The 21914-nt window shown below is 33.7% G+C and overlaps 1 protein-coding gene across 1 annotated transcript in view; it reads right to left on the bottom strand.

The window, feature by feature from the left end:
• Positions 1-21914, bottom strand: part of Cfap47 (cilia and flagella associated protein 47) — a 274541-nt gene that overhangs the window by 17571 nt on the left and 235056 nt on the right. The window contains exons 58-63 of the mRNA XM_048427634.3: positions 18206-18304; positions 11127-11286; positions 9560-9654; positions 5447-5602; positions 4202-4373; positions 3486-3647 (exon numbers count right to left, since the gene is read on the bottom strand). Of these exons, the coding sequence (XP_048283591.3) occupies positions 3486-3647; positions 4202-4373; positions 5447-5602; positions 9560-9654; positions 11127-11286; positions 18206-18304 (844 nt within the window). The remainder of the gene's footprint in view (positions 1-3485; positions 3648-4201; positions 4374-5446; positions 5603-9559; positions 9655-11126; positions 11287-18205; positions 18305-21914) is intronic.

Genomic DNA, 21914 nt, shown 5'->3' with positions numbered 1-21914 from the left:
AGATTTTGTAATTTGCTTTTGGTTTGCTTTTGTATGTGGCACAATCCAATAATCTTAAATACAAGGGAGGCTGTTGCAAAAAGATCACAAGCTCAAAGCCTGGCTACATAACATACCAAAACTCTCTGAAAATATTTTGTAAAAAATTTGTAAGGATATAATTCAGTAGGAGAGTACTACACTAGTATATGTGAGGGTCTAGATTCAAACTCCTAGTAGCACAAAACAAAACCTTGTTTCTGTATATGGCATTCTTTAGTGATACTTATTTTGGACATACCCAACAAGGCTAATGCTGGATATATCTCAAAAAGAAAAGATGTGCTTAGTGGTTTTCTCAGAGATTTGGCATTTAAAATATATCTGGAAAATGTACCATATATGGTATGCTGTTACAATTTAGAAATATAAAATTGGAGGTTTGTAGGACATCAAACAGAAATAAGGACATGAAAAGGTGATTCTCTGATGGGATCTGATCATAAAGTTGTGGGCAGAAAATTAGGATCTTTCTCAAAACAATTGGAGAATAAATAATAATGCACTTGTTTTATACTTGATACTTTCAGTAGGGGATTATATGGTCTTGTTCTTTCTTTGTGACAGTAAACACTGTTCCTGTTTCCATGTCCAATTAATTAAGTGGAGAGAGTTTCTAATTAAACTCAGACAAAGTAGGCTAATGAAAATAAAATAATCATGATGAGTTATTCATCCAGAATTTTCTTTTGTGTCATACAAAATTTTGAGGTTTATCTTGATTATTTTTTTAACTGATGACTGCATTATTTAATCACATCTGTCAACAGCAATCATAAGTGAGTTAATGAAGGAACTTTGGTGATTTTCTATTCAAATGACTTAGCTCATAATTTTCAGTTAGACTACGGGTAAATAATACCAGAGTGGTTAAAAATAAGATAGTATGAGGACTGGCAAAGTTTCTCAGTTGCTAATGGTGCTTGCCACCAAGCCTAAGCCTGAGTTCAATTCTTGGAACCCACATTATGGAAACAGAAATAAGCAAGTTGTCTTCTGATATCCAAATGCATTCTGTGACACACAAGTGTACACACACATACATATACAAAATAAGTATGTGCAAAAATTACAGGTTTAGAATAAAATAACTTGGTAACTAGGATCTCTATGAACTATTTATTTTCCAACAACTAAAATATAGTTGAAAGCTCCTAGAAGTTGCAAAATAAGTTTTCATTCACATGTTAATAAAGAACCTACCTTTTGTTTCTACACTACACACTTACACGTGGAACTTGTGATGTAAATCATTTAGAACACCTCTATTATAAAGGTGATGAAGAAATCTCATGTGCTACAAAGGTCATTTAATCATAGAGGAATATGAAAGAAAATTGATTCCTGTCCTATGATACAGCTTCCTCAGTAAACAAGCATGCTATTGACGCAAACTACCAATGAAAGAAATGCAATCCCCTTTTTAGTCCTGATGGCAGAGGAACTGTATTAAACCTGATCAAAGTAGGAATGTTAAACAGGCCAGTAAGTAAGGAATTTTAAGCTACTGGAATAGCAGATCTCTAATCATGGTCATAACTATGTTTTACTGGATATAGTTAGACAACAAATAGTTCATAATGAGTAGGATTCTAAACATATTCCTGTAATAGTTTTATGCGATAAATAAGCATATACATCATCACATAACTTTAAAAATCATATTATTGATCTTCCAATGTTTTTTGAAGTGTTGGAGAAGGAAGGTGTAGACACATATACATGAAAATGCCATAATGAATCCCATTACTTTGGATGGTAACTTTTAAACAAAAAAAGGGTCCAGCATAATACTGCTATCTTCAGTTTCAGCAATCAAGAGTCTAGACAGGCAGATGACTGAAGTTCAAGGCCTGTAAAGTCACCAAATAGCAAAGTCTAGGCAAGCCAGGACTATATAGTAAGATCCCCATTCCCAAAAAAGTAAAGAGTGTAAAAATAACTATGTTAGCATTGTCCCAGTGAAACAAAAATGTAAGGTGTTTCTGAATCCTGTATTCATTTATACAGTAATGAACATAGTAATTTAAAGGGCTTTATGAAATCCTTAGAAAAATGGCAAATGATTATATAAGTTAATATTTGGAATTTCATAAGTACATCCAGTTTCTTCTTTGCCTCCCAGGGTTCTTCAAGGTAAATTCATATTTACCAGTCACCATGGATCTAGTTGATTCACTTTTAATTTATTATTGAAACCAAAGTACTTAGGGATTTTTTTTTCCTTACAGAGTATACTTAGCAAACATCCTTTATATGCCTGACACTCAAAGAGAGACTCTGAGTGCCTTTTCTCATGTAATTTGGCCTAACAGTGGCAGCATATATACTAGACATTACATGGCACAATACATCACAATCAGTTTTCTTAAAGGTGAAGTGGAATAAACATATCTTAAAAGAGTCTAGAGAAAAATGAAACATTACTATTTGGGGAACAAATCAAATTTCAATTTCCTTCTCAGAAGCCATTGTAGATAGAATAAAGTGCTAAAAGAAAAAGAATTCTGAACCAAGAATTCTATCTTCAGCAAATGTATCCTTTGTTAATGAAGAAAAAATAAAGATAATCTCACATTAAGCAAAACTAAGAATGTTTCATTAAATTGGGTGATGGTGACACAAGCCTTTATTCCCAGCACTCAGGAGGCAGAGGCAGGCAGATATCTGTGAGTTTGAGGCTAGTCTGGTCCATAAGAGCTAGTTCAGGACAGGCTCCAAAGCTACAGAAAAAATGCTGTCTGGAAACCCCTCCTCCACAAAAATGTTTAGTTATTGGGGATATTCTTAAAGAACTGGTAAGGAATAATATTGGAACAAAAATAAAGAAGGTAGAAATGGAATAATAATTTTAGGAGGAAATACAAGCAAGAAAATAGGGGGAAATTAAGGCTAAGCCTAAAAGACTACCATGCTCATAAGTAGTTCTGTAAAATGTATGTAATTTCAGTACAAATAGAATGACTGAAGATATATAGAAGCAAAAATTAAATGAAATATAAATCTACAATTGTATCTAGTAAAGTTTGAACTTCTCTTTTATCAGTTTACTAGATCTGGACTTGGCAATGGCTTAGTGATGCAGTGTTTGTGAAGTATGTACAAAGCCCTGGGGTCAATAAAGGAACACCTCAAAACCGAAGGCAAGAGGAGTGAAAAGAGTAAGCACTGTCATCAAACAGTGGGCTCTGAAAAATACTTGTCGAACTTTGGCTTCTTTTATTTTGTTGGTTTATATTTTATACATAAATATTTCACCCACAAGTTACCAAAAAGCATGAATAATTAAATGTATAAAGGATTTTTTTCTAATTTCACAAGAATCAAACAAAAACAATTTTAAAAGACTAGTTCTTCATAGACTGTCTATCTTAAATTTCATTTTATATTTCAGCATTAATAATATTCATAAAACAAATTGTATAAATATTGTTGATATATAATACCTTGTCTGACTTGTCAGTCTAAATTCTGTGATAGCTGTCTTGAATAAACCGATTCCTTGGATGTTAATTACATCCTCCACTTCAGGTTCAGTAGCAATCAACGTTATAGGAAATCTCCAGATTCCATCTGTTATGCACTCAACTTTCAATATGATATGAGTCCTTGAACACACACAAAGACACACAGATAGAGACATACACATAAAAAATACAACAGTAAGACAAGAGATTATATTAATTTAATATTTAAAGTAAAAATGAAAGTAACTCTTTAGCTCAGCAAAAGAGGCTTTGTATTTCATTTTTAAAAGCCTAGATGACTGCTATTTCTATTTTATGAATAGTTTTGTAGTTATTAATTTTCAGTGTCAATGTGTCTTTTGAGATAGTTATTTTGTGAGTCTTCTTATGTACTCTGTATTTAGCTCAAAAATACAGTAATTATTTCAAAACTGACTGCAGGTTTTCTGTAACCAACATAAACTATTAGTATACTTAGTAAATCATAGGTACATTCTGGCACTAGTTCAATGAACTATATATTTTTTCACTGGAATCATTTTCATAGCCTATTAGCTAGAAATGATATTGCTCCAAATGTTTATGCATAGTATTAAAGAAATAATGCAACCCAAACATTGACAGGCAGTAAAAATAACATATTGAAATAAAAAGAATTGCAATACCATATTTAAAAGAGAAGGAATTGTGTTTACCGGAATGGTTTCTTTGGTGTAAATATCACATTGAAAATCAATGAAATTAATTGTTGTTTTGTGTTAAAATGTTTCCTAAACAAATATAAAGATACAGAGGAATCCAGGTTACTCTTCATTTCTTCAGATTCAAATTCTATCTCATATTCAAATTCACGCCTTTTAGGAATTACTAGAAAAATGAAAATAAAAGTATGTAACAATTTAGCTTGTTATACATAAACTGAACATCAATTTATATGTCAACATTATTTCTAAACAGGTTTATAGAAAAAAGGAGATGTAAATTTTATCCTGCTTTATTTTCATAATGTGTATTATAATACCAGAAATATAATACTATGAGTATTTTTATTAAAATAAAATACATGAATAAATATTATAATATAGAATACAATTATCAACATCTTTAATTCTTTACAATTTCAGCTTAAAGAATAAAGCAAACCTAACAAAAATTGATAGTCAACACTAATTATGAAAAAATACTTTATATGTGTGATATCTGATAAATATAAGCAGATTTAACTATTAATTAATTTTCTCCCTGTTGATTATGTATTTTGCAGTGATAATAACCTGCTATATTAGGACAGGTATGTATTACTTTGGCTTCAGAATTTGGATTTTGAAATTTATAATCCTCTATTCATAACATGTACTCAATTATTTTAATTTGTACAGAAAATATAAAATACAAATTTAACATGTGCAGCAAAATTTGTCATTTCAAAAATGATTTAAGTATTACATTTGATTCATATTAATTTTTCTATTTTTTTAAAGTAAGAAGCACTCATTAAAATTGTTTAAAAATGTTATATGTCTTCAGTAACAATTTGTGAACCTAAAAGAGACTCAATGTTTAGCTCAGTGGCAGAAAACTTGCATATCATGTATGAAATCCTGGGATAAATACTCAAAATGACACATACATACACGCACAAAATCAGGAAAATAGAGAAAGATGTAGAAGTTGAGTTCAAGTGGAAATTATAATTTCTGAAGTTGAGAGACTTACCATTCGTGTCATACAAATCAATGTTTTAAACCATAACTACTTTTACTACCTATTGCTATGTAAAATCAACGAATTTAACAGAATTCTTGAGAACCTGAATGCTTCATTGCAAATAAAAATTAAATAGATCTTAATTACTAAGCAATCAGCAGCGTACATTTTAAAGTAAATGAATTTTTATTTACTATAGTTAATTATTATAACCATGATTATAATTCTCTTACCATCAACCTCTTCATAAATACTGTCAATCGAATTTCTTTTTGGAAAAACTACGAAGTCTATCTTGTCATGTGATGGACGGTGTCCAAAAAAGTTACCAATCATTGTCACTTCCACTTTCTCTTCTATCCGCTTGTTGGCCTGACATTTTATGACAACTGTAGGAGAAATTTTTTTTTAATTTTTTATTTATGTTTTTAGTTAACTCAATATTTAGGTAACATTATTATTATTGTGATAAACTTGTGAAAGTATAACTCCATTAAACATAATTTAATTTGGCACTGCATATGGTACACTCATGTAATAGATCTATATATATATATATATTGTTTTACATAAACATCAACATTAAATAATACGTAAAATAGTATGTCTCAGGGTTTCTATTGTTGTGAAGAGACACCATGATCAGAGCAACTCTTATGAAGGGAAACATTTAATTAAAGTCTACATTTCCAGAGGATTAGTACATTAACATCATGGCAGGAAGCCAGGCAGTGTGCAGACAGACAGACAGAGCTGGAGAATGAGCTGAGAGTTCTACATCTTGATCCATAGGCAACAAGAAGTGAATTTCGTCTACACTGAGTATAGCTCTAGCAGAGGAGACCTCAAAGCCCACAGTGATACACTTCCTTCAATAAGGTCACACCTCTTAACAGTACCAATTCCTATGAGCTCATAGTGGCCAATTACATTCATCCTAGCACAGAATCCAAAAGTCAAATATGAAGTATATATGTATACACACACAAATATATATTAGATGATTAGAGTCTATAATAGTATATTAGGATGTAGAAATTTGTTTCTGGAATATAGATGCTCGTATCATTACTTCAACTGACTGGCAACTCTGGTCATGCACTACTTTTTAAAAATCTGCATATTTACTGTGATACTCTCAGATCTACTTTTATAACAGTAAAATGTATGCCTTCAAATAATTAAAATATAAGTACAATAACCTTTAGTTTGTAATAACATTTAAAGTATATCTATTTGGCTTTTTACATGTACTTTAAAATTCATACAAAGATTCTTAAATTTCAAATCTGTAAAATCTATCATGTTAGTGGTTATACATAAGACTACAATGACTTATTATTAATCTTAAATGTGATGTATTAATGTTAATTCATAGCACCCATGACCCCTCTATAGTATGTTTAGTATTTATTACATGCCAATATTTATGACATTCAAATGTACAAATTCTCAATGATATTATAATAATAAAATGTTTGTATATATAATAATTATATAAAGAACAAATGGTATTTGATAGTAGTTCTATAATACTATGGAACAATGTATATGGAAGCTCACATATACACAAATACTTTCCCAAAATGGACTGGTAAACTTCTACTCCACACATATTATACACTGAATATATGTGAAACTTTGAAACCTGTATTTTAAAATGTTTGAGGAACATTATAGTACATTTTTTAGATTCAACAGTAATATGGTCTTATCACATAAAAATTAACTGATATTCTCTGACATATTTCACAACATTTATTATATTCCATTAGCATTACAAAATTAATCTTATATTTTACAATTATAGATTTAGAAAATTATAGCATATAAAATAAAAGTAACTGCACAAAATCAGAGCTAAACTAAAGAAATAATATAGTTTGGTAGATTGTACAAATTTTCCTGGTTATAATTAAGTTCAACCTAGTTTGAAGATAATGGGCTCAATTTACAATTGGTGTAATGTCACCAGTCTTCACTGGTAAGTCTTTAAGTCATTAATGATCTGGATTAATTTCTTATTGTGTTATAATAGGTAGTAGAAATGTTTTCTAATTATCTGCCCCAGTGGACAGTAAAGAGATAAGTCAGAAAATGAATTGGTAGCTTATGGAACAACAAAATTCTCCTGGGTTTTCAAATAATCTGAATATAACATTAAAAAGGAACAACAGGCTTTGGTACTCGTGTAGCTGAACAGAAAGCAGTAAGTTACCTCTGGAATGCTCCGAAGACAAAAAATGTAAAGCAGACTTTCAAAAACACAGTAATATATGTGCATAAAATTTTACTCACTTACTTTTCAAAAGGATTCCTACAAAACTTAACAACCAGTAGAACTTTATACTTGTGGTACAATAGTTTAATACCAAATACCTAATTGACTTCAGAACACTTACATTATTGCTATTTTGTCTTAATCTGACATATACTAGTTATAAAATTCACAATTAATTTAAAAAGGCAAGTAATTACCAAAAGATCCTCAGTCATAGAAAAGCTATGTGACGTGTATTTGATTTTCTTTGCAGTAAATATATTCGAAAGGCTTTTAAAAAAAAATACAAAGGTTTTTGTTTTTAAATTTCTATTAAAATGTTTAATAATGAAAAAAAACAAGATTGTCTATAGTAGGAAGAAGCAAACAACAACATTATCAGAATACCTACAGTCTAACATCTAGTTTTTAATATAGTACATGTAGCACTATGGGAAAGACTAAACTTAAGAACAAAACTCCAAATTACATTCATCTGTAAATGCCAAAGGTACTTGGTATAGGAGACCCTCTGTCTATGTATTGCTTCTATTGGTTAATGAATAAAGAACTGCTTTGAGCCTATGGCAGAAAAGAACAGAACTAGGTGGAGAAAGCTAGAGCTAGACTGTATGCTGGCAAGAAGAAGGGCTGAGTCAGAGAGAAGCCATGGAGCCGCCAGAGTCAGACATCCTGAAACTTTAGTCAGTAAGCCACAGCCATGTGGTGATACACAGATTAATAGAAATGGGTTGAATTAAGATGTAAGAGCTTGCCAATAAGAAGCTAGAGCTAATGGGCCAAGCAGTGTTTTAATTAATACAGTTTCTGTGTGATTATTTTGGGTCTAAGGTAGCCAGGCAGAAAGGACAAAAAAGCGGCCCTCCTCCACCAGGTACTTCTGGATGTACTGACTTCTTTTATAGTTAACAGAAGGAACAAGAAGGACAGGACCCTAAGTGGGACACATGTGTCTTCCTGGCAGGAAGAAATAGATTAGATGTCCAGGGTAAAATGGTGCGGGGGGGGCTGTAGATGGGAGGGGATGGTGGAATAGGAACATGAGGAATCAGGATGGTTGAGTTGGGGGGCACGGTGGTTGAATTGGGGTGGTTGAATTGCTCATCATGATGAGCAACTAACAGAGACAACCGACCTGAGCTTGTAGGAGCTCATGGACTCTAGACAGACACCTAGGGAGCTGGCATGGGACCAACCTAGGCCCTCTGCATCTGGGTAACAATTATGTAGCTTGGTCTTTTGTGGAGCTCCTAGCAGTGGGACCAAGACCTGTCCCTGATGTATGAGCTAGATCTTTGGAATCTATTTCCTATGGTGGAATGCCTTGCCCAGCCTTGGTGCTATGGGGAGGAAGGAGTTTGGCCTTGCCTCAACTTGATATGCCACGCTCTTTTGACTCCCATAGGAGACCTTACCCCATCTGAATGGAGATGGAGGCAGAGTAGATGGGGGGGGTGGGTAGAAGGGAGGTGGGAAAGGAAACAGGATGAGAGGAGGGAGAGGGAACTGTACGTGGTACATAAAATAAACAAACAAAAAATAAACAAATAAAGAAAGAAAGAAGAAAGAATTTAATTTTGGTCTTTCTTTATAACTAGTGCTAGCATATGTAGGGAAGTACAAACTCTGGTACAAGCAAAGTTTATCACTTCTTTCTCTTTCAAAGTGTGAAGATGTAATCTAAGTTCAGTAGAGATTAATCATTTTTCACTTCTTTGTTATTTCATTTATTTTGTTTTGTCGCTGGAGATGGAAACCAGACTCTTTGACATGCTGAAGAAGTGAAGCATTCTACCACTGAGCTATGTTCTCAACACAGATGACTAATTCTTTCATTTGCAGTAACTGGTAAGGATAATCAAAGAGTGGAATTTCAAGTCTTTGAAAACCCCACCAGAATTACTTATAGTATTACTCAAGACACATAGTTTATCAGAGCTACTGGTCAGAAAGTAATGTTGTAGCATTCTCACCACTAGGGCCTACATCTGCACATATGGGTTAAGGGATGGTTGAAGCCTCTTGGAATTCAGTGCTTTTTCTCTCCTGTGTAAAATACACTTACCTGCAGAACTTTTAGGGGGTGGTGCCTGTGGAAGTCCAATGATAGGGTACATCCAGTGTATTGCTTGAATTTCCCCACGGTCTACCCCAATAAAACTATTTACAAATTAAAATAAGGAGAGTTAATACAAAATAGAAATACTACCAATCTAGACTTAGGAAGTAATAATTATATATACAAACATTTAAATTTTCTACTATTAGTAAAGTATACTTATTATGCTTTATATATAATTACTATTACATATACATATCTATGTAGCAGCAATTAATGAAAAAAGAGATCATAAATATGAAAGAGAGCAAGGTGGGGTACAAAGGAGAGTTTTGCGTGAGAAAGGGAAATGATGAAAGTATAATTTCAAAAAATGCAAAAGAAAAACGTATTCTTTATTAATTTGAAGTTATTTTAGTAAACCTTTTGCAATTATATTTTGGCAGACAAATTTACAGAACAGAAAACATTTTCTTAAGCTGTTGATGTTACAAACATGAGCAATGAAGTCTTATTCCAAAGTTAGTCATCATGACATGTAAGTTAAAATGCAGGAGTTTTAGTTAGCTACATTTCAAGAGCACATTCGTATTTATTGCTATAACTAAATGGTGGATGAGAGGTAAAATAGTTCATATGGGTAACATCCTAAATTATGCAGTAAAAAATCAAAACCACTATTAATTGCAGGATTTCAAAGGAATGAAAACTTCTATTTTAAGGTGATAGCAGTTAAAATGAGAGCATACATCTCATCTAGTAGAGAAAAGAACTTGGAAAAGTTGGCTGATTATTTCTGAAGATTGAATTTTCTTGCAAGATAAAATATTAACTACTGAACTATTGTGCATGTGACTTGTGTATCTGCTTCCTAGGACACCACCCTCAAAATGGCTCTGTGCTTTTCACGACAACTATACTATAATTCTCAATAACTTTTAAAAACAAGATTATTTTCTCTGTAGTTTTTCACTGGGATTATTTATATGTGCATGTTATAATGAATTGTGACTGTAGAAATGGTGAAATGCCTAAAAGAATGGATAAAAACTGAGTCATAGTAAAGTCATGTGGAGAAACATGTGAATATATGATAAACTAAGATTTCTATTTTAATCAGGGTTTCTAGATGAACCAACTATAAAGGCAGGGAAAACATTTAAATTTTGTACTATTACTGAAGTATGCTTAACTTTAAGATAGGCAAAGAAGTTAAGTTCATCCTAGCAATGATAAAGAAATGATACACCCTGGTTAGTGCAGTGTTTCATCACTTGGCAAGTGCCTTTCTTGCAAGTTCTCTATTTCTCTCAGACAAGCTGCTGATGAAGGTTGTCCTCAAGTTATTATTTTTTGTTTTAGCAGTCAGTCACTATTTTCCCTTTGTATACATTTTGTCAACTACTGTAACTTTAACACACATATTTTATTTTTCTGGACATATGAGTTGCAGTTTTTCAGATAATATAAAATACTGAATATTATGTTGAATATGCAGCACACATTAAGAAAACCTAGCACATTAAGTTCAGTAAAAACACAAACTATTAACTTTCTATATCATAACTGTTACCTCTTAGCTTCTACACTGAGTTCATCAAAATTGTCAATAAGCCAATTTTTTTTGTTTGCTCTCTTCATCTTAACAATAACCATTGTTTTGTATAATGTCATAGTGGTAGGTATAAATAACACTGGGATATCTAAATTTCCTTTAGGAGGTACCACAATTCCTGTAAAACACAAAATATAATGTTAAATGTTATAACATGCCTGCTTAGCTCTGTTCATTACTGCTCTATTCACAACAGCCAGAAATGGGAACAACTGAAATGCCCTTCAACTAATGAATGGATAACAAAAATGTACATATACACATTGGAATTCTATTTACCTAAGAAGATAAATGAAATCATGAAATTTGCAGTTGAGTTGATGGAACTGGAAAATACAATGAATCAGGTATTTCAGGACCAGAAAGACAAATGCCACATGTTCTCTCTTATTTTACACCATAATCTTAATATCAGAAAGTAATATTCTAATATTTGTACTGGCCATTAGTATTTCAAAGTTCCTTCTAAACAAACAAACAAAAAATCACATTTTGTTAAGTCATAAATGCTTCTAAATCTTTCTGCTAAATTTCATAAACCTTATTCAAAGACACATTTTATTCTGCGATAAGAAGCTTCTTCTCAAAAATCTTTGAACTTGAGAATTGTTAAAATTGAACACTAAGGTTTTTTAGAGTGATTATAGAACAAGGAAACTCTTAAGTTTTGCTAAATCTTCCCACATACGAACTAGAAAGTGTGGCAGTTTATAGTAGCACTGTTTGTTTGTTGTGTGTTTAAGAGCATAATATATGTTGGGTCCAGGGTCATGCAATAATGGACGACAGACCACCAAAGTCTATTAAACCAGAAGAAAGTGTTCTCCAGAAAAAAATGGAATGAAAAAAAAATCACCGTGGGGCACACAAAGCTTATCTATCAGCTATAGCGTGACCACAGCCAGAGATTAGGCTTCTGAAACTGGAAAGGAAGGCTGGTTTTGGGCCTTCTCTTATAGCAAAATCAAACACCAGGTGTGAGTCAATGAGCTTTTACAACCTTGAGGTCAGGCTTAAAGAAAGTCACATTACATTTTAAGTTATACAAGTTTTGGTTATAGGAAATTAGGATGTTAACTCAGGATGTTTGTGAAAGTCTGTGACTGACACAACCAGTTTTTACTGTCCCTGAAAAAATGAAAGCTAAGCAGAGGGTAGAGTCACATAGGGGCACAGTTAAAAATTAAGAGAATACATGCAGAAGGTCCCATAGAGGCAATTGTTAGAAGCTAACCTTTGTCCCCAGTATCTGCCTAGCTGGAAAGCTGGGAGGCAGAAGACAACTGTTAAAAGTTTTCCTCTGTACACAGTGGCTGCCAGGATGTCTGCTGTTAAGGCAAAGAGTGTTTGTTTGCTAAAGGTTAACATTGACTGCCAGCTTTTTTTTCCTCTTGGGCTTTTTTATTGTATTTTTTAAAATTTGTTTTAATTAGAGACAGGGTCTTGCTGTGTGACCTAGGCTGACCTGGGACTGGTGATCCGTTTGCCTCAGCATTTGCAGCAGTTGGGTTCCTGGTGTTTATTACACAGGTAAGGAATAACTCATCTCCTGAGTCATTCACATGGGGCAGGGACCCAGAGACCAACAACAAGAAATGCCTAGATGACTGCTCTTCTCCCATATCAAGAAGATGGACTGTTCACCAGGGACCAACAGAGAAAGCATCTCCATCATGACCATGACAGTCCCGAAGCAAGTCCCTTGGGTTGTGCTTGGGGAAATCCACATCTAGAAATCATGACAGGTCTTTCTGAGTCAGGGTGGAAGAGGAAGGGAGAGCAGAACACAGGGATATCCAGGTAAGGGAGTGGAGTGGGCATTGGATCTGGATGCCACATGGAGGGGTCCAGTGGTGGGAACAGTGTGGTATTTAGCCCTGTAGCTGAACATGGAGGGAAGAGGCATGAGAAGGCCTCTCCACATGGCCCTTCGTGGAATATTTTCTCAAATGGCAGCTGTCTCATGCCCTTCTTACCCTAGCATACTAGTCTAGGTCAGTATTCATGATTCTTTGGGATGTTTGTTAAAGGATGGAAGAATCAAAATCCCATCAAAGTTCTTCACAGACCTTGAGAGAACAAAAATCAACTTTATATGGAAAAACAAAAAAGCCAGGATAGCCAAAACAATCTTATACAATAAAGGAGTTTCTGGAGGCATTACCATCCCTGAGTTCAAACTCTATTACAGAGCTACAGTATTGAAAACAGCTTGGTATTGGCATAAGAACAGAGAAGTCTACATATGGAATCGAATAGAAGTCCCGGGTATTAAACCACAAACCTATGAACACCTGATTTTCGACAAGGGAGCTAAAGGTATACAATGGAAGAAGGAAAGCATCTTTAACAAATGGTGTTGGCATAACTGGATGTCAACCTGTAGAAGAATGAAAGTAGATCTATATCTATCACCATGCACAAAACTCAAGTCCAAATGGATTAAAGACATCAACATTAATCTCACCACTTTGAACCTGATAGAAGAGAAAGTGGGAAGTAGTCTACAAGACATAGGCACACGAGACCACTTCCTAAGTAGAACCCCAGTAGCACAGACAATAAGAGAATCAATGAATAAATGGGACCTACTGAAACTGAGAAGCTTCTGTAAAGCAAAGGACAAAAAGGCTGCCTTCTGACTGGGAGAAGATCTTCATCAACCCTTCATCAGACAAAGGTCTGATCTCCAAAATATATAAACAACTCAAGAAACTAGACACTAAAACTCTAATTAACCCAATTAAAAAAATGGGGTAGTGAACTGAACAGAGAATTCACAACAGATGAACTTCGAATGGCCAAAAGACACTTAAGGACATGCTCAACCTCCTTAACGATCAGGAAAAAGTAAATCAAAACAACCATATTATACCTGTCAGAATAGCTAAACTCAAAAACACCAATGATAGCCTATGTTGGAGAGGATGTGGAGTGAGGGAAACACTCATGCATTGTTGGTGGGAATGCAAACTTGTGCAGCCACTGTGGAAATCAGTGTGGTGGTTTCTCAGGAAACTGGGAGTCAACCTCCCTCAGGACCCAGCAATTCCACTCTTGGGAATATACCCAAGAGATACCCTATCATACTACAAAAACATTTGTTCAACTATGTTCATAGCTGCACTATTTGTAATAGCCAGAACCTGGAAACAACCTAGGTGCCCCTCAATAGAAGAATGGTTAAAGAAGGTGTGGAACATATACACATTAGAGTTTTACTCAGCGGTAAAAAACAATGACATCTTGAATTTTGCACGCAAATGGATGGAAATAGAAAATGCTTTACTGAGTGAGGTAACCCAGACCCAAAAAGAGGAATATGGTATGTACTCACTCATAAGTGGATTCTAGCCTTAATTAAAGGTCTTTGAGCCTATAATTCGTGATCCTAGAGAAGCTAAATAAGAAGGTGAACCTGAAGAAAATCATGTAGTTATCCTCCTGGATATTGGAAGTAGACAAGATTGCCAGGCAAACTTGGGTGCATGGGGGGTGGAGGGGTAGAAGTAAGGGGAGAGGGCTAGAGAGAAAGGAGAGGGGGAGTATTGGGGATAGCTTGGGGGAATGGATGGGGAGGAGGGAGGAAGGATGGTTATGGGAGCAGGGAGGTATATATCTCAACTATGGGAGCCATTTTAGGGTTTGCATGAGACTTGATTCTGGAGGGGTTCCCAGGCCCAAGCAGAGGTCCCCAGATTGTTCCCTGGGCAGCAAAGGAGAGAGTGCCTGAACTGGCCTTGGTCCATAACCATACTGATGAGTATTTTGCATATCACCATAGAACCTTCATCTGGCGATGGATGGAGATAGAGACAGAGACCCACATTGGAGCACTGGACTGAGCCCCCAAGGTCCAAATGAGGAGCAGAAGGAGGGAGAGCATGAAAAAGGAAGTCAGGACCGCGAGAGGTGGTGTTTACTGAAGCCCTGTGGTCTCCCTTCGATGCTGCCAGTTTCACATAGCAGGGATAATGCATAACCCAGAGCTAGGACCTCAAGACCTATATTGAATAGATATGAAGAGAGTAGATAATCTTGTATTGTTCCTGATTTCATTGGGATCACTTTCTAGGAGGAGAATCCAAAACGGTGGAGTCAGCTGTCATCAAGCATTTGGAGCATGGATCGGAAAAATTCCGTCTTTAACCACAAACACAATGCATAAGAACCAGAAGTGACATGAGTCTATATAACACCCCCACCCCCAGTTATTTAGTTTCCCTAACAAGACTGAACCTCCATTAGGTTTTATAACCTTTACATTTTATAACTTTCCAATACAGTGTCACAAGTATTAAAATACATGAGATTATATAGGACATTTCTTATTAAATCTGTTCAATTTTACTCTCTAGCTCCCAATAACTTTGTGGTCATTTCATAGAGCCATATGTATTTGATCAATTTAAAAGTCTCTATAGTTTTTAGCAATCTCAGCACCATTAAAAAATTCAAAATCTCTTCAGAGATTCAAGGTGATAGTTTAACTTTAACTTTTTACAATATAAATATTAAAAATATATACTTTTGACATACAATGACTCAGAATATACAGTCCCATTCCAAAAATAGGGAGGGGGTACCTATTTTTGTTTGGCTGCCAACTTTGGATGTTCTGTCAACCATATTTGCAACAATATGCAGTATTTTTCTTTCCAACTCTGGGTAATCTCACTTTAAATACACTAATTTCTATATCCAAAAAAAAAAAAAAAAGGATCAACTGGGACTCATTTTCACGAGCACTCCTGGCAAATTTTCTCATGTTGGATCCCAGCTGCTGCAGATGCTGAGGCAAAAGGATCATGTTGACTTTTGCTTTAAACTCTTCTTATACACCATATTTTGTATGTCCTGCAATTTTTACTTTAAATGTTTCAAGCGAGAACGTTTTAATTTGTGCCTAAGACTGAAGATAACTTTTCCATGCATCAAAAACTTCAAATCACTTGTTTTTTACAAATCAAAACCAAGCATTGTAAGAAACCTAATGTTTATAGAGTATAAAACAGGAATTTTGTTATTAAGAAGGAACCAGACAGATTTTAACACATGGCTTAGAACAGTGGTTCTTAAACTGTGGGTTGTGAATTCCTGAATATCTGATATTTATAATTCATAATGGAAGCAAAATTACAGCTACAAAGTAGTAATGAAATAATTTTATGGGTGGGGGTCATCAAAACATGAGGAACGATATTAAAGGATCACATCATTAGAAACACTGCGTTAGACATTTTAACCTACAAGACTCTTAAAATTAAACTGAAAGAGATACTACAAAATTACATTAAATTTCCTCTCAAATAATTCAACTATATATCAGCGACCATGTTACTATCTCTAAATGTCTTTTATTGTTTTTTGTCTCATGAAACCCTCATCCAGATATAGCATTTATAGAATTGGTATCTGGATGAGGTGATCTTCAGTATTTTTGTCCTGATTTCTTTCTGATTATCTTAATGTACATAAGTGCTCAATTTTAAGTACATTAAAATTTAATGTGTGCATGTATGTATACACATTACATCTACATGTATATGTGTATATGTTGGGCAAAAAGTATCTCAGGGACTGTACCTCGAGGCCTATAGAACAGAAAAAAAGCCTGGCTTCAACGCATGTAGGACAGAGTAAAACCTGGCTAGAGTGTGAGTGAGGATGAGATAGCAAAAACTAGGTTAGAGGTCAGTTATACAGTGAGTTCCAGGACAGCCACGGCAAAGTCTACACAAGGAAACCATTTCTCAAACCACACCCCCCCCAAAAAAAGAAAAAAGGAAGACCCTAACTCAGAGACAATAAAATGTTGTTAATTTTTTTCAAATTTCATTTTTTCTGAATTCAATGAGATTATAATAATAATAATAGTTTCATATTAGTTAATTCATTATATTTGAGTTTCTGATCTAGCCATATTGCAATTCTCTTTGAAAAGCCTGAAGTCTATGGAATAGCATGCTTTCTTTTCTTACAAGTGTATTCCCCCTCAAGTCTGTGTGTGTCTACCATATGTGCATGTTTGTGTGTCAACAAGTATGTGACACTATACATATGTATGGATGTGTAAATGGACACCATATTTCCACATTAGGTATTTCTTTCCTCAATCACCTCCATTTTATTTAGCGAGACAACTTCTCTAACTGAAGTTGAAGCTCAAGGATTTCATTAGGCTGGCCAGGCAGCAAGTTCCAGGATTCTGCATGCTTATAACTCCCCACTGTAGGGATCAGAGCTGTGTGCTGCCACACAGGCTTTTACACAGGTTCTGGATAGTGAATTCAGTTTCTTCTGCTTGCACAGGAAACACTTTATTGACTGACCAATTCTATTTTTAATCTTTTTATTCCAATCATCTCTTAGTTTAATGCCTCTGGTTGGAGTTGCTTTCATTTTCTTAATAAACAACATCTTTGCTTTAAAAATGATGTTTATACAGATGATTAAAATATATACAAGGAGACAATCATCCCACAGTGGGGAGATGTTAACAGTCATTTTTGACTTCAACTAATTGATTTTTGTTAAAATAAGATTTATCATATTACCATAAACTTGATTATCATCATTTAATAACTATTATTCTAGGCAAATTCATAATTCTTGAGATATAGTGGTTTTTACTGGTTTATAGCACAGGGGATTAAACCTCAGACCTCACATGGGGAAGGCATGTACATACTACTAGATCTATATTACCAGCCCAAACTTTAGATTTTTAAGATGTATTATTTTTTAAAATTTCTTCATATTTTGTAGATATCGGTGTGATTAATATGTGGAAAATCTATCTTTACACCTTGAATTGAGTTTGCAATAAGCCATTATGGAATGTTGTAATCATTTTATAAATATGTGTACTTTTAAAACTTTATAATCTTCTAAAGTTTTCCTTACTAATACACCCTTTTTTAACTGGCATAATATTAGAACAGTGAAGTTTTCAAAAACAAGATAAATCTTATACAGAATATCTTTTAAATACAGTAGTGTACAGAATGACAGAATATAAGAAAGAAATCCTGTACCATGTGAACGCCTCAGGGAGCTAAACCGGAAGGCAGAATTCTCATGTAGGAAGCTATTCCAGCAATGGTCAATTTCAAGATTCTTGGGTTCTTCTTTATCTAATTAAGAAACAAAGACATATTATACTCAAGAAGATAAAGTTCTATGGAAATGGAAATTAAACTGAGTCCTTTTAAAACTTACATGAGTATGTTTCAAAATATGTGTTGATATGAAATTTAAGCGACATATTTAAAGAACATGCTCAACATTACAATTAGTTTTCTACATACCATCAAAATATTTAAAAATTGATTCACAAATTATTGAAGCTTTAAGTTTTCAACATATATGGATAATGTATTCATCAAAAAATGGATTAGAGCTCTTAATGTATACTGGGTGTATATGTACATATGTATGTGTAGGTATGTACATACATTTGTATATATACACACATATAACATTTATGTGACATTAATGGTAAGATTAATCTCAAGATAAAGAAGCATACATTAATTACATATAAAATAGGCTAGATGCATAAGTTAGTAAAATGTCAATATGCATATTTGGAAGGGAATATTGAGAAATATTTAATTATAGAAGTGATTCAAAGATGCTTTGAGTTTGTTATATAAATATCAGTCTTCTCAAAGTGTAGTTGTGTGGCAAACTGCACTGGAATAGATTATAATGACAAGATCTTAACCAGAACTAATAAATCAGAATAATTGGCAAATTAAATAGCTGTAAATATCAAGATTTATAAACTGTAACTAAAAAAAGTGATTTTAAGGAAGTTGAGCATTAACAATTATTTTATTTTGACTTTACAGTATTTGAAACAGCTTTTTCATTGAGAAATCAAAGACAGATAATGCATTTAAATTGATATATCAAAGGTCTTTTGTTTGATGCAAGAATTTTCCAGTCATAAATCTCAAATCTTGTAACAGTGTTTTTCATTTATTCAAATACATAAAATTTGAAGATCTGAGTTTAGGAGTGATTTGGAAGATCTGGGGATTCTTCCTATATCTATATTTTGTACTATTGTATAAAGTCATATTTTTCTTATTAGCAATCTATGGTGATTATTATTATACTTAACAAAAATATTTCTTTAACTTTGAATGTGTTTTGGTATAATCTCGAGAGTCTCCAGAGACAGCATTTGCATCATCATACATTAGTTACATTTATCAATACTGAAAATGGAAGTTAATATTATGTTAATATGTTAACAGTATACACATCTTTACCTTTTGTATTGTTTTCAATAAGGTACTGGTGTCAGAAGCAGAGTCCAATTTTATTCAACGATTTTAAGTAAATTCCCATTGCACTTATATTTAGATAAAGTAAAAAGACTTTATAATCTCTAGAATATAGCTATTTCAGTAGGAAAATAATGAAAATGCTTAGTTTGTACATATCAATTATTGCTTCATTCACCAATACAAGTTTTCAAATACATAATTATATGGAAAGTCCACAAACAAAATGCAATTGAAAATCAAAAATTGTGTATTGGTATATTTGTTATCCATGCATGTGATAGTTTTGAAGTGTATATCCAATAGTTTTTAGGTTATAATAGATGGTCATTAGTAGATAACTATATTTAACTCTTGATATATCAACACCCATGTCAAAATGGAAATACTTTTTGGAAGGAATAATACTGCCAATTAAAGTAAATCCTGATATTAAAAATCTCATAAATGAGCATGTCTGAAATTGTTCATAGGAGCAAGGAAACCAACATATTTTTGAAATGTGTCCTTAAATTAGTAGTATGTGTATCATAGGCCCCGTACTCATTTCCAGTTTTCCAACTCATACTCTTATATCTACCATGGCTTCTCTCCATTTCTTAACTAATTACCAGCAGGGCAGAAATTGGGGATAATGAGTTTGAGGATGAGGGCATAATCACTGATGAAAGATGATTGTTAGAACTGAATCTATGGATGTCAACCATTAAACACACACACACACACACACACACACACACACACACATTTGGTACAAGCCAAACAAGGTCAACAAAGGACTCCCTAGCAGGTATGGATTAGGTGAAGTCCCTCTTTGATGGCAAAATGGAATATAGAGGTGTCAGAAGAGCTGACAGTGAGAAAGTGGCATTGAGGAACATTGCTTGGAGACCGTGATAGGATGAAGGAAAAACTGGCATCCAAAGGAAGAAAGTGGCAAATGTCACTCTAGTTTAGAGCCTTATCACTGGGATTCAAATGCACCACCCATAACTGACATTTAGGTAATACTGAAGAAGATATCTTGACATGACTAGTGCAATATTCTGTTCAATTTATTTGTTGTATAGCTTTGAATAGTTTTTTTCTAAGTTGATTTATATTTTATGTTCATTGGTATTTTGCCTGCATGCATGCCTGTATGGAAGTATCACAAGCCCTGGAACTTGAATTAGAGACAGGTTTGAGCTGTTATGTGGGTTCTGGGAACTGAACCTGGGTGATCTGGAAGAGCAGTCTCTTACAGCTGAACCATATCTCCAGCCCCTGTTTTGAATAATCCTAAGAGAGGTTTTACAATGGAAAACCTCTAACAGCTGTCTGCAAAACTGAGAAAAGATTCATAGGGCTCTAGTGTGGGGCATACTGAGTTTTATATTTTGTTATAAACAAATCCTAGGTTCCTAGGACATTTAATTTTTTTTCTATGAATTTTTATGTTTAAAAATAATCATTGATGATCTACATTAGGAAAAAATTTTTTCTAATCCTAAGGGTATTTAGGCCATTTCCTCTGTTTTCTTCTGTAGCTACCTTCTAAAATAAGCACAGAGTAATATATGCATGGACCCTTGAATCATTCATTTTCTATAGCTTGCCTTACATAATTCTAAACTGAAAGTTCTCGATAGAGAATTATATTATTACCACAATAAAAAGCAGTATAAAATTAATATTTTTGAGTTGCTCCCATGTTCCTTTATGCCTTCATCTGTCACGATACTCTTAAGGGAATCACATTGTTACATAAACAATAAGAGATGAACTTGAATTATTATTGAGGTGTGTGAAAAAAGGTGCTTTGTAAGAATGGGTGGTGGTGAGACAATAATGAAAGGGTAGAAATGATTTAAATATATTATAAACTGTTAATAAATTAAGAAGAATAATAGTTTTCTTTTTTCCCCAAGAAAATAACCAATGTTCAGGAACGAAATAAAGCAATGGCAAGTCATCTACTCTGGGTAAGTCTAAAATGTTTTGGGAGTAGTCAATTTATAGAAAAATCTATAAAGTGAAATAAGGCTTCATAAGGTACAATTCACTAATAGGTCAAAAAGGCTTCTTCCTGACATAAATACCTGAAAAAGTTTCCAAAAATTGTATAAACAGTGGCATGCAATGTTACAAGAAATGCTTTTATTAACATCTCCAACACATCATGATGAAAATGTCTTTGTCACCTGAAGCTATGAGTATGTGAAATACCCAAAGTGTGAAGCTGACTTAATACAATTCTTAAGTGTGACTGGTGGAATATGTAGTATGCTTCTAGTACAGAGATTTGGGCTTCCTTAAGTTTAATTCATGAATAGACATCACGGTTCTCAGAGAAAAGAAAGATTCTAAGTCCATTCAGCTACTTCAGCATTTCCTCAATCAAGTTTGTCTGCTGAGAAGTTATACACAAAGTTCCTCAGGGATTTGCCTTTGTATACTTAGGTTTCAT

The sequence above is a fragment of the Myodes glareolus genome, chromosome X (genome assembly GCF_982192425.1).
Source record: "Myodes glareolus chromosome X, mMyoGla1.1, whole genome shotgun sequence".
NCBI lineage: Eukaryota > Metazoa > Chordata > Mammalia > Rodentia > Cricetidae > Myodes > Myodes glareolus.
The sequence above is the reverse complement of the archived record's forward strand: the minus strand, read 5'-3'. Positions and strand labels throughout refer to the sequence as shown.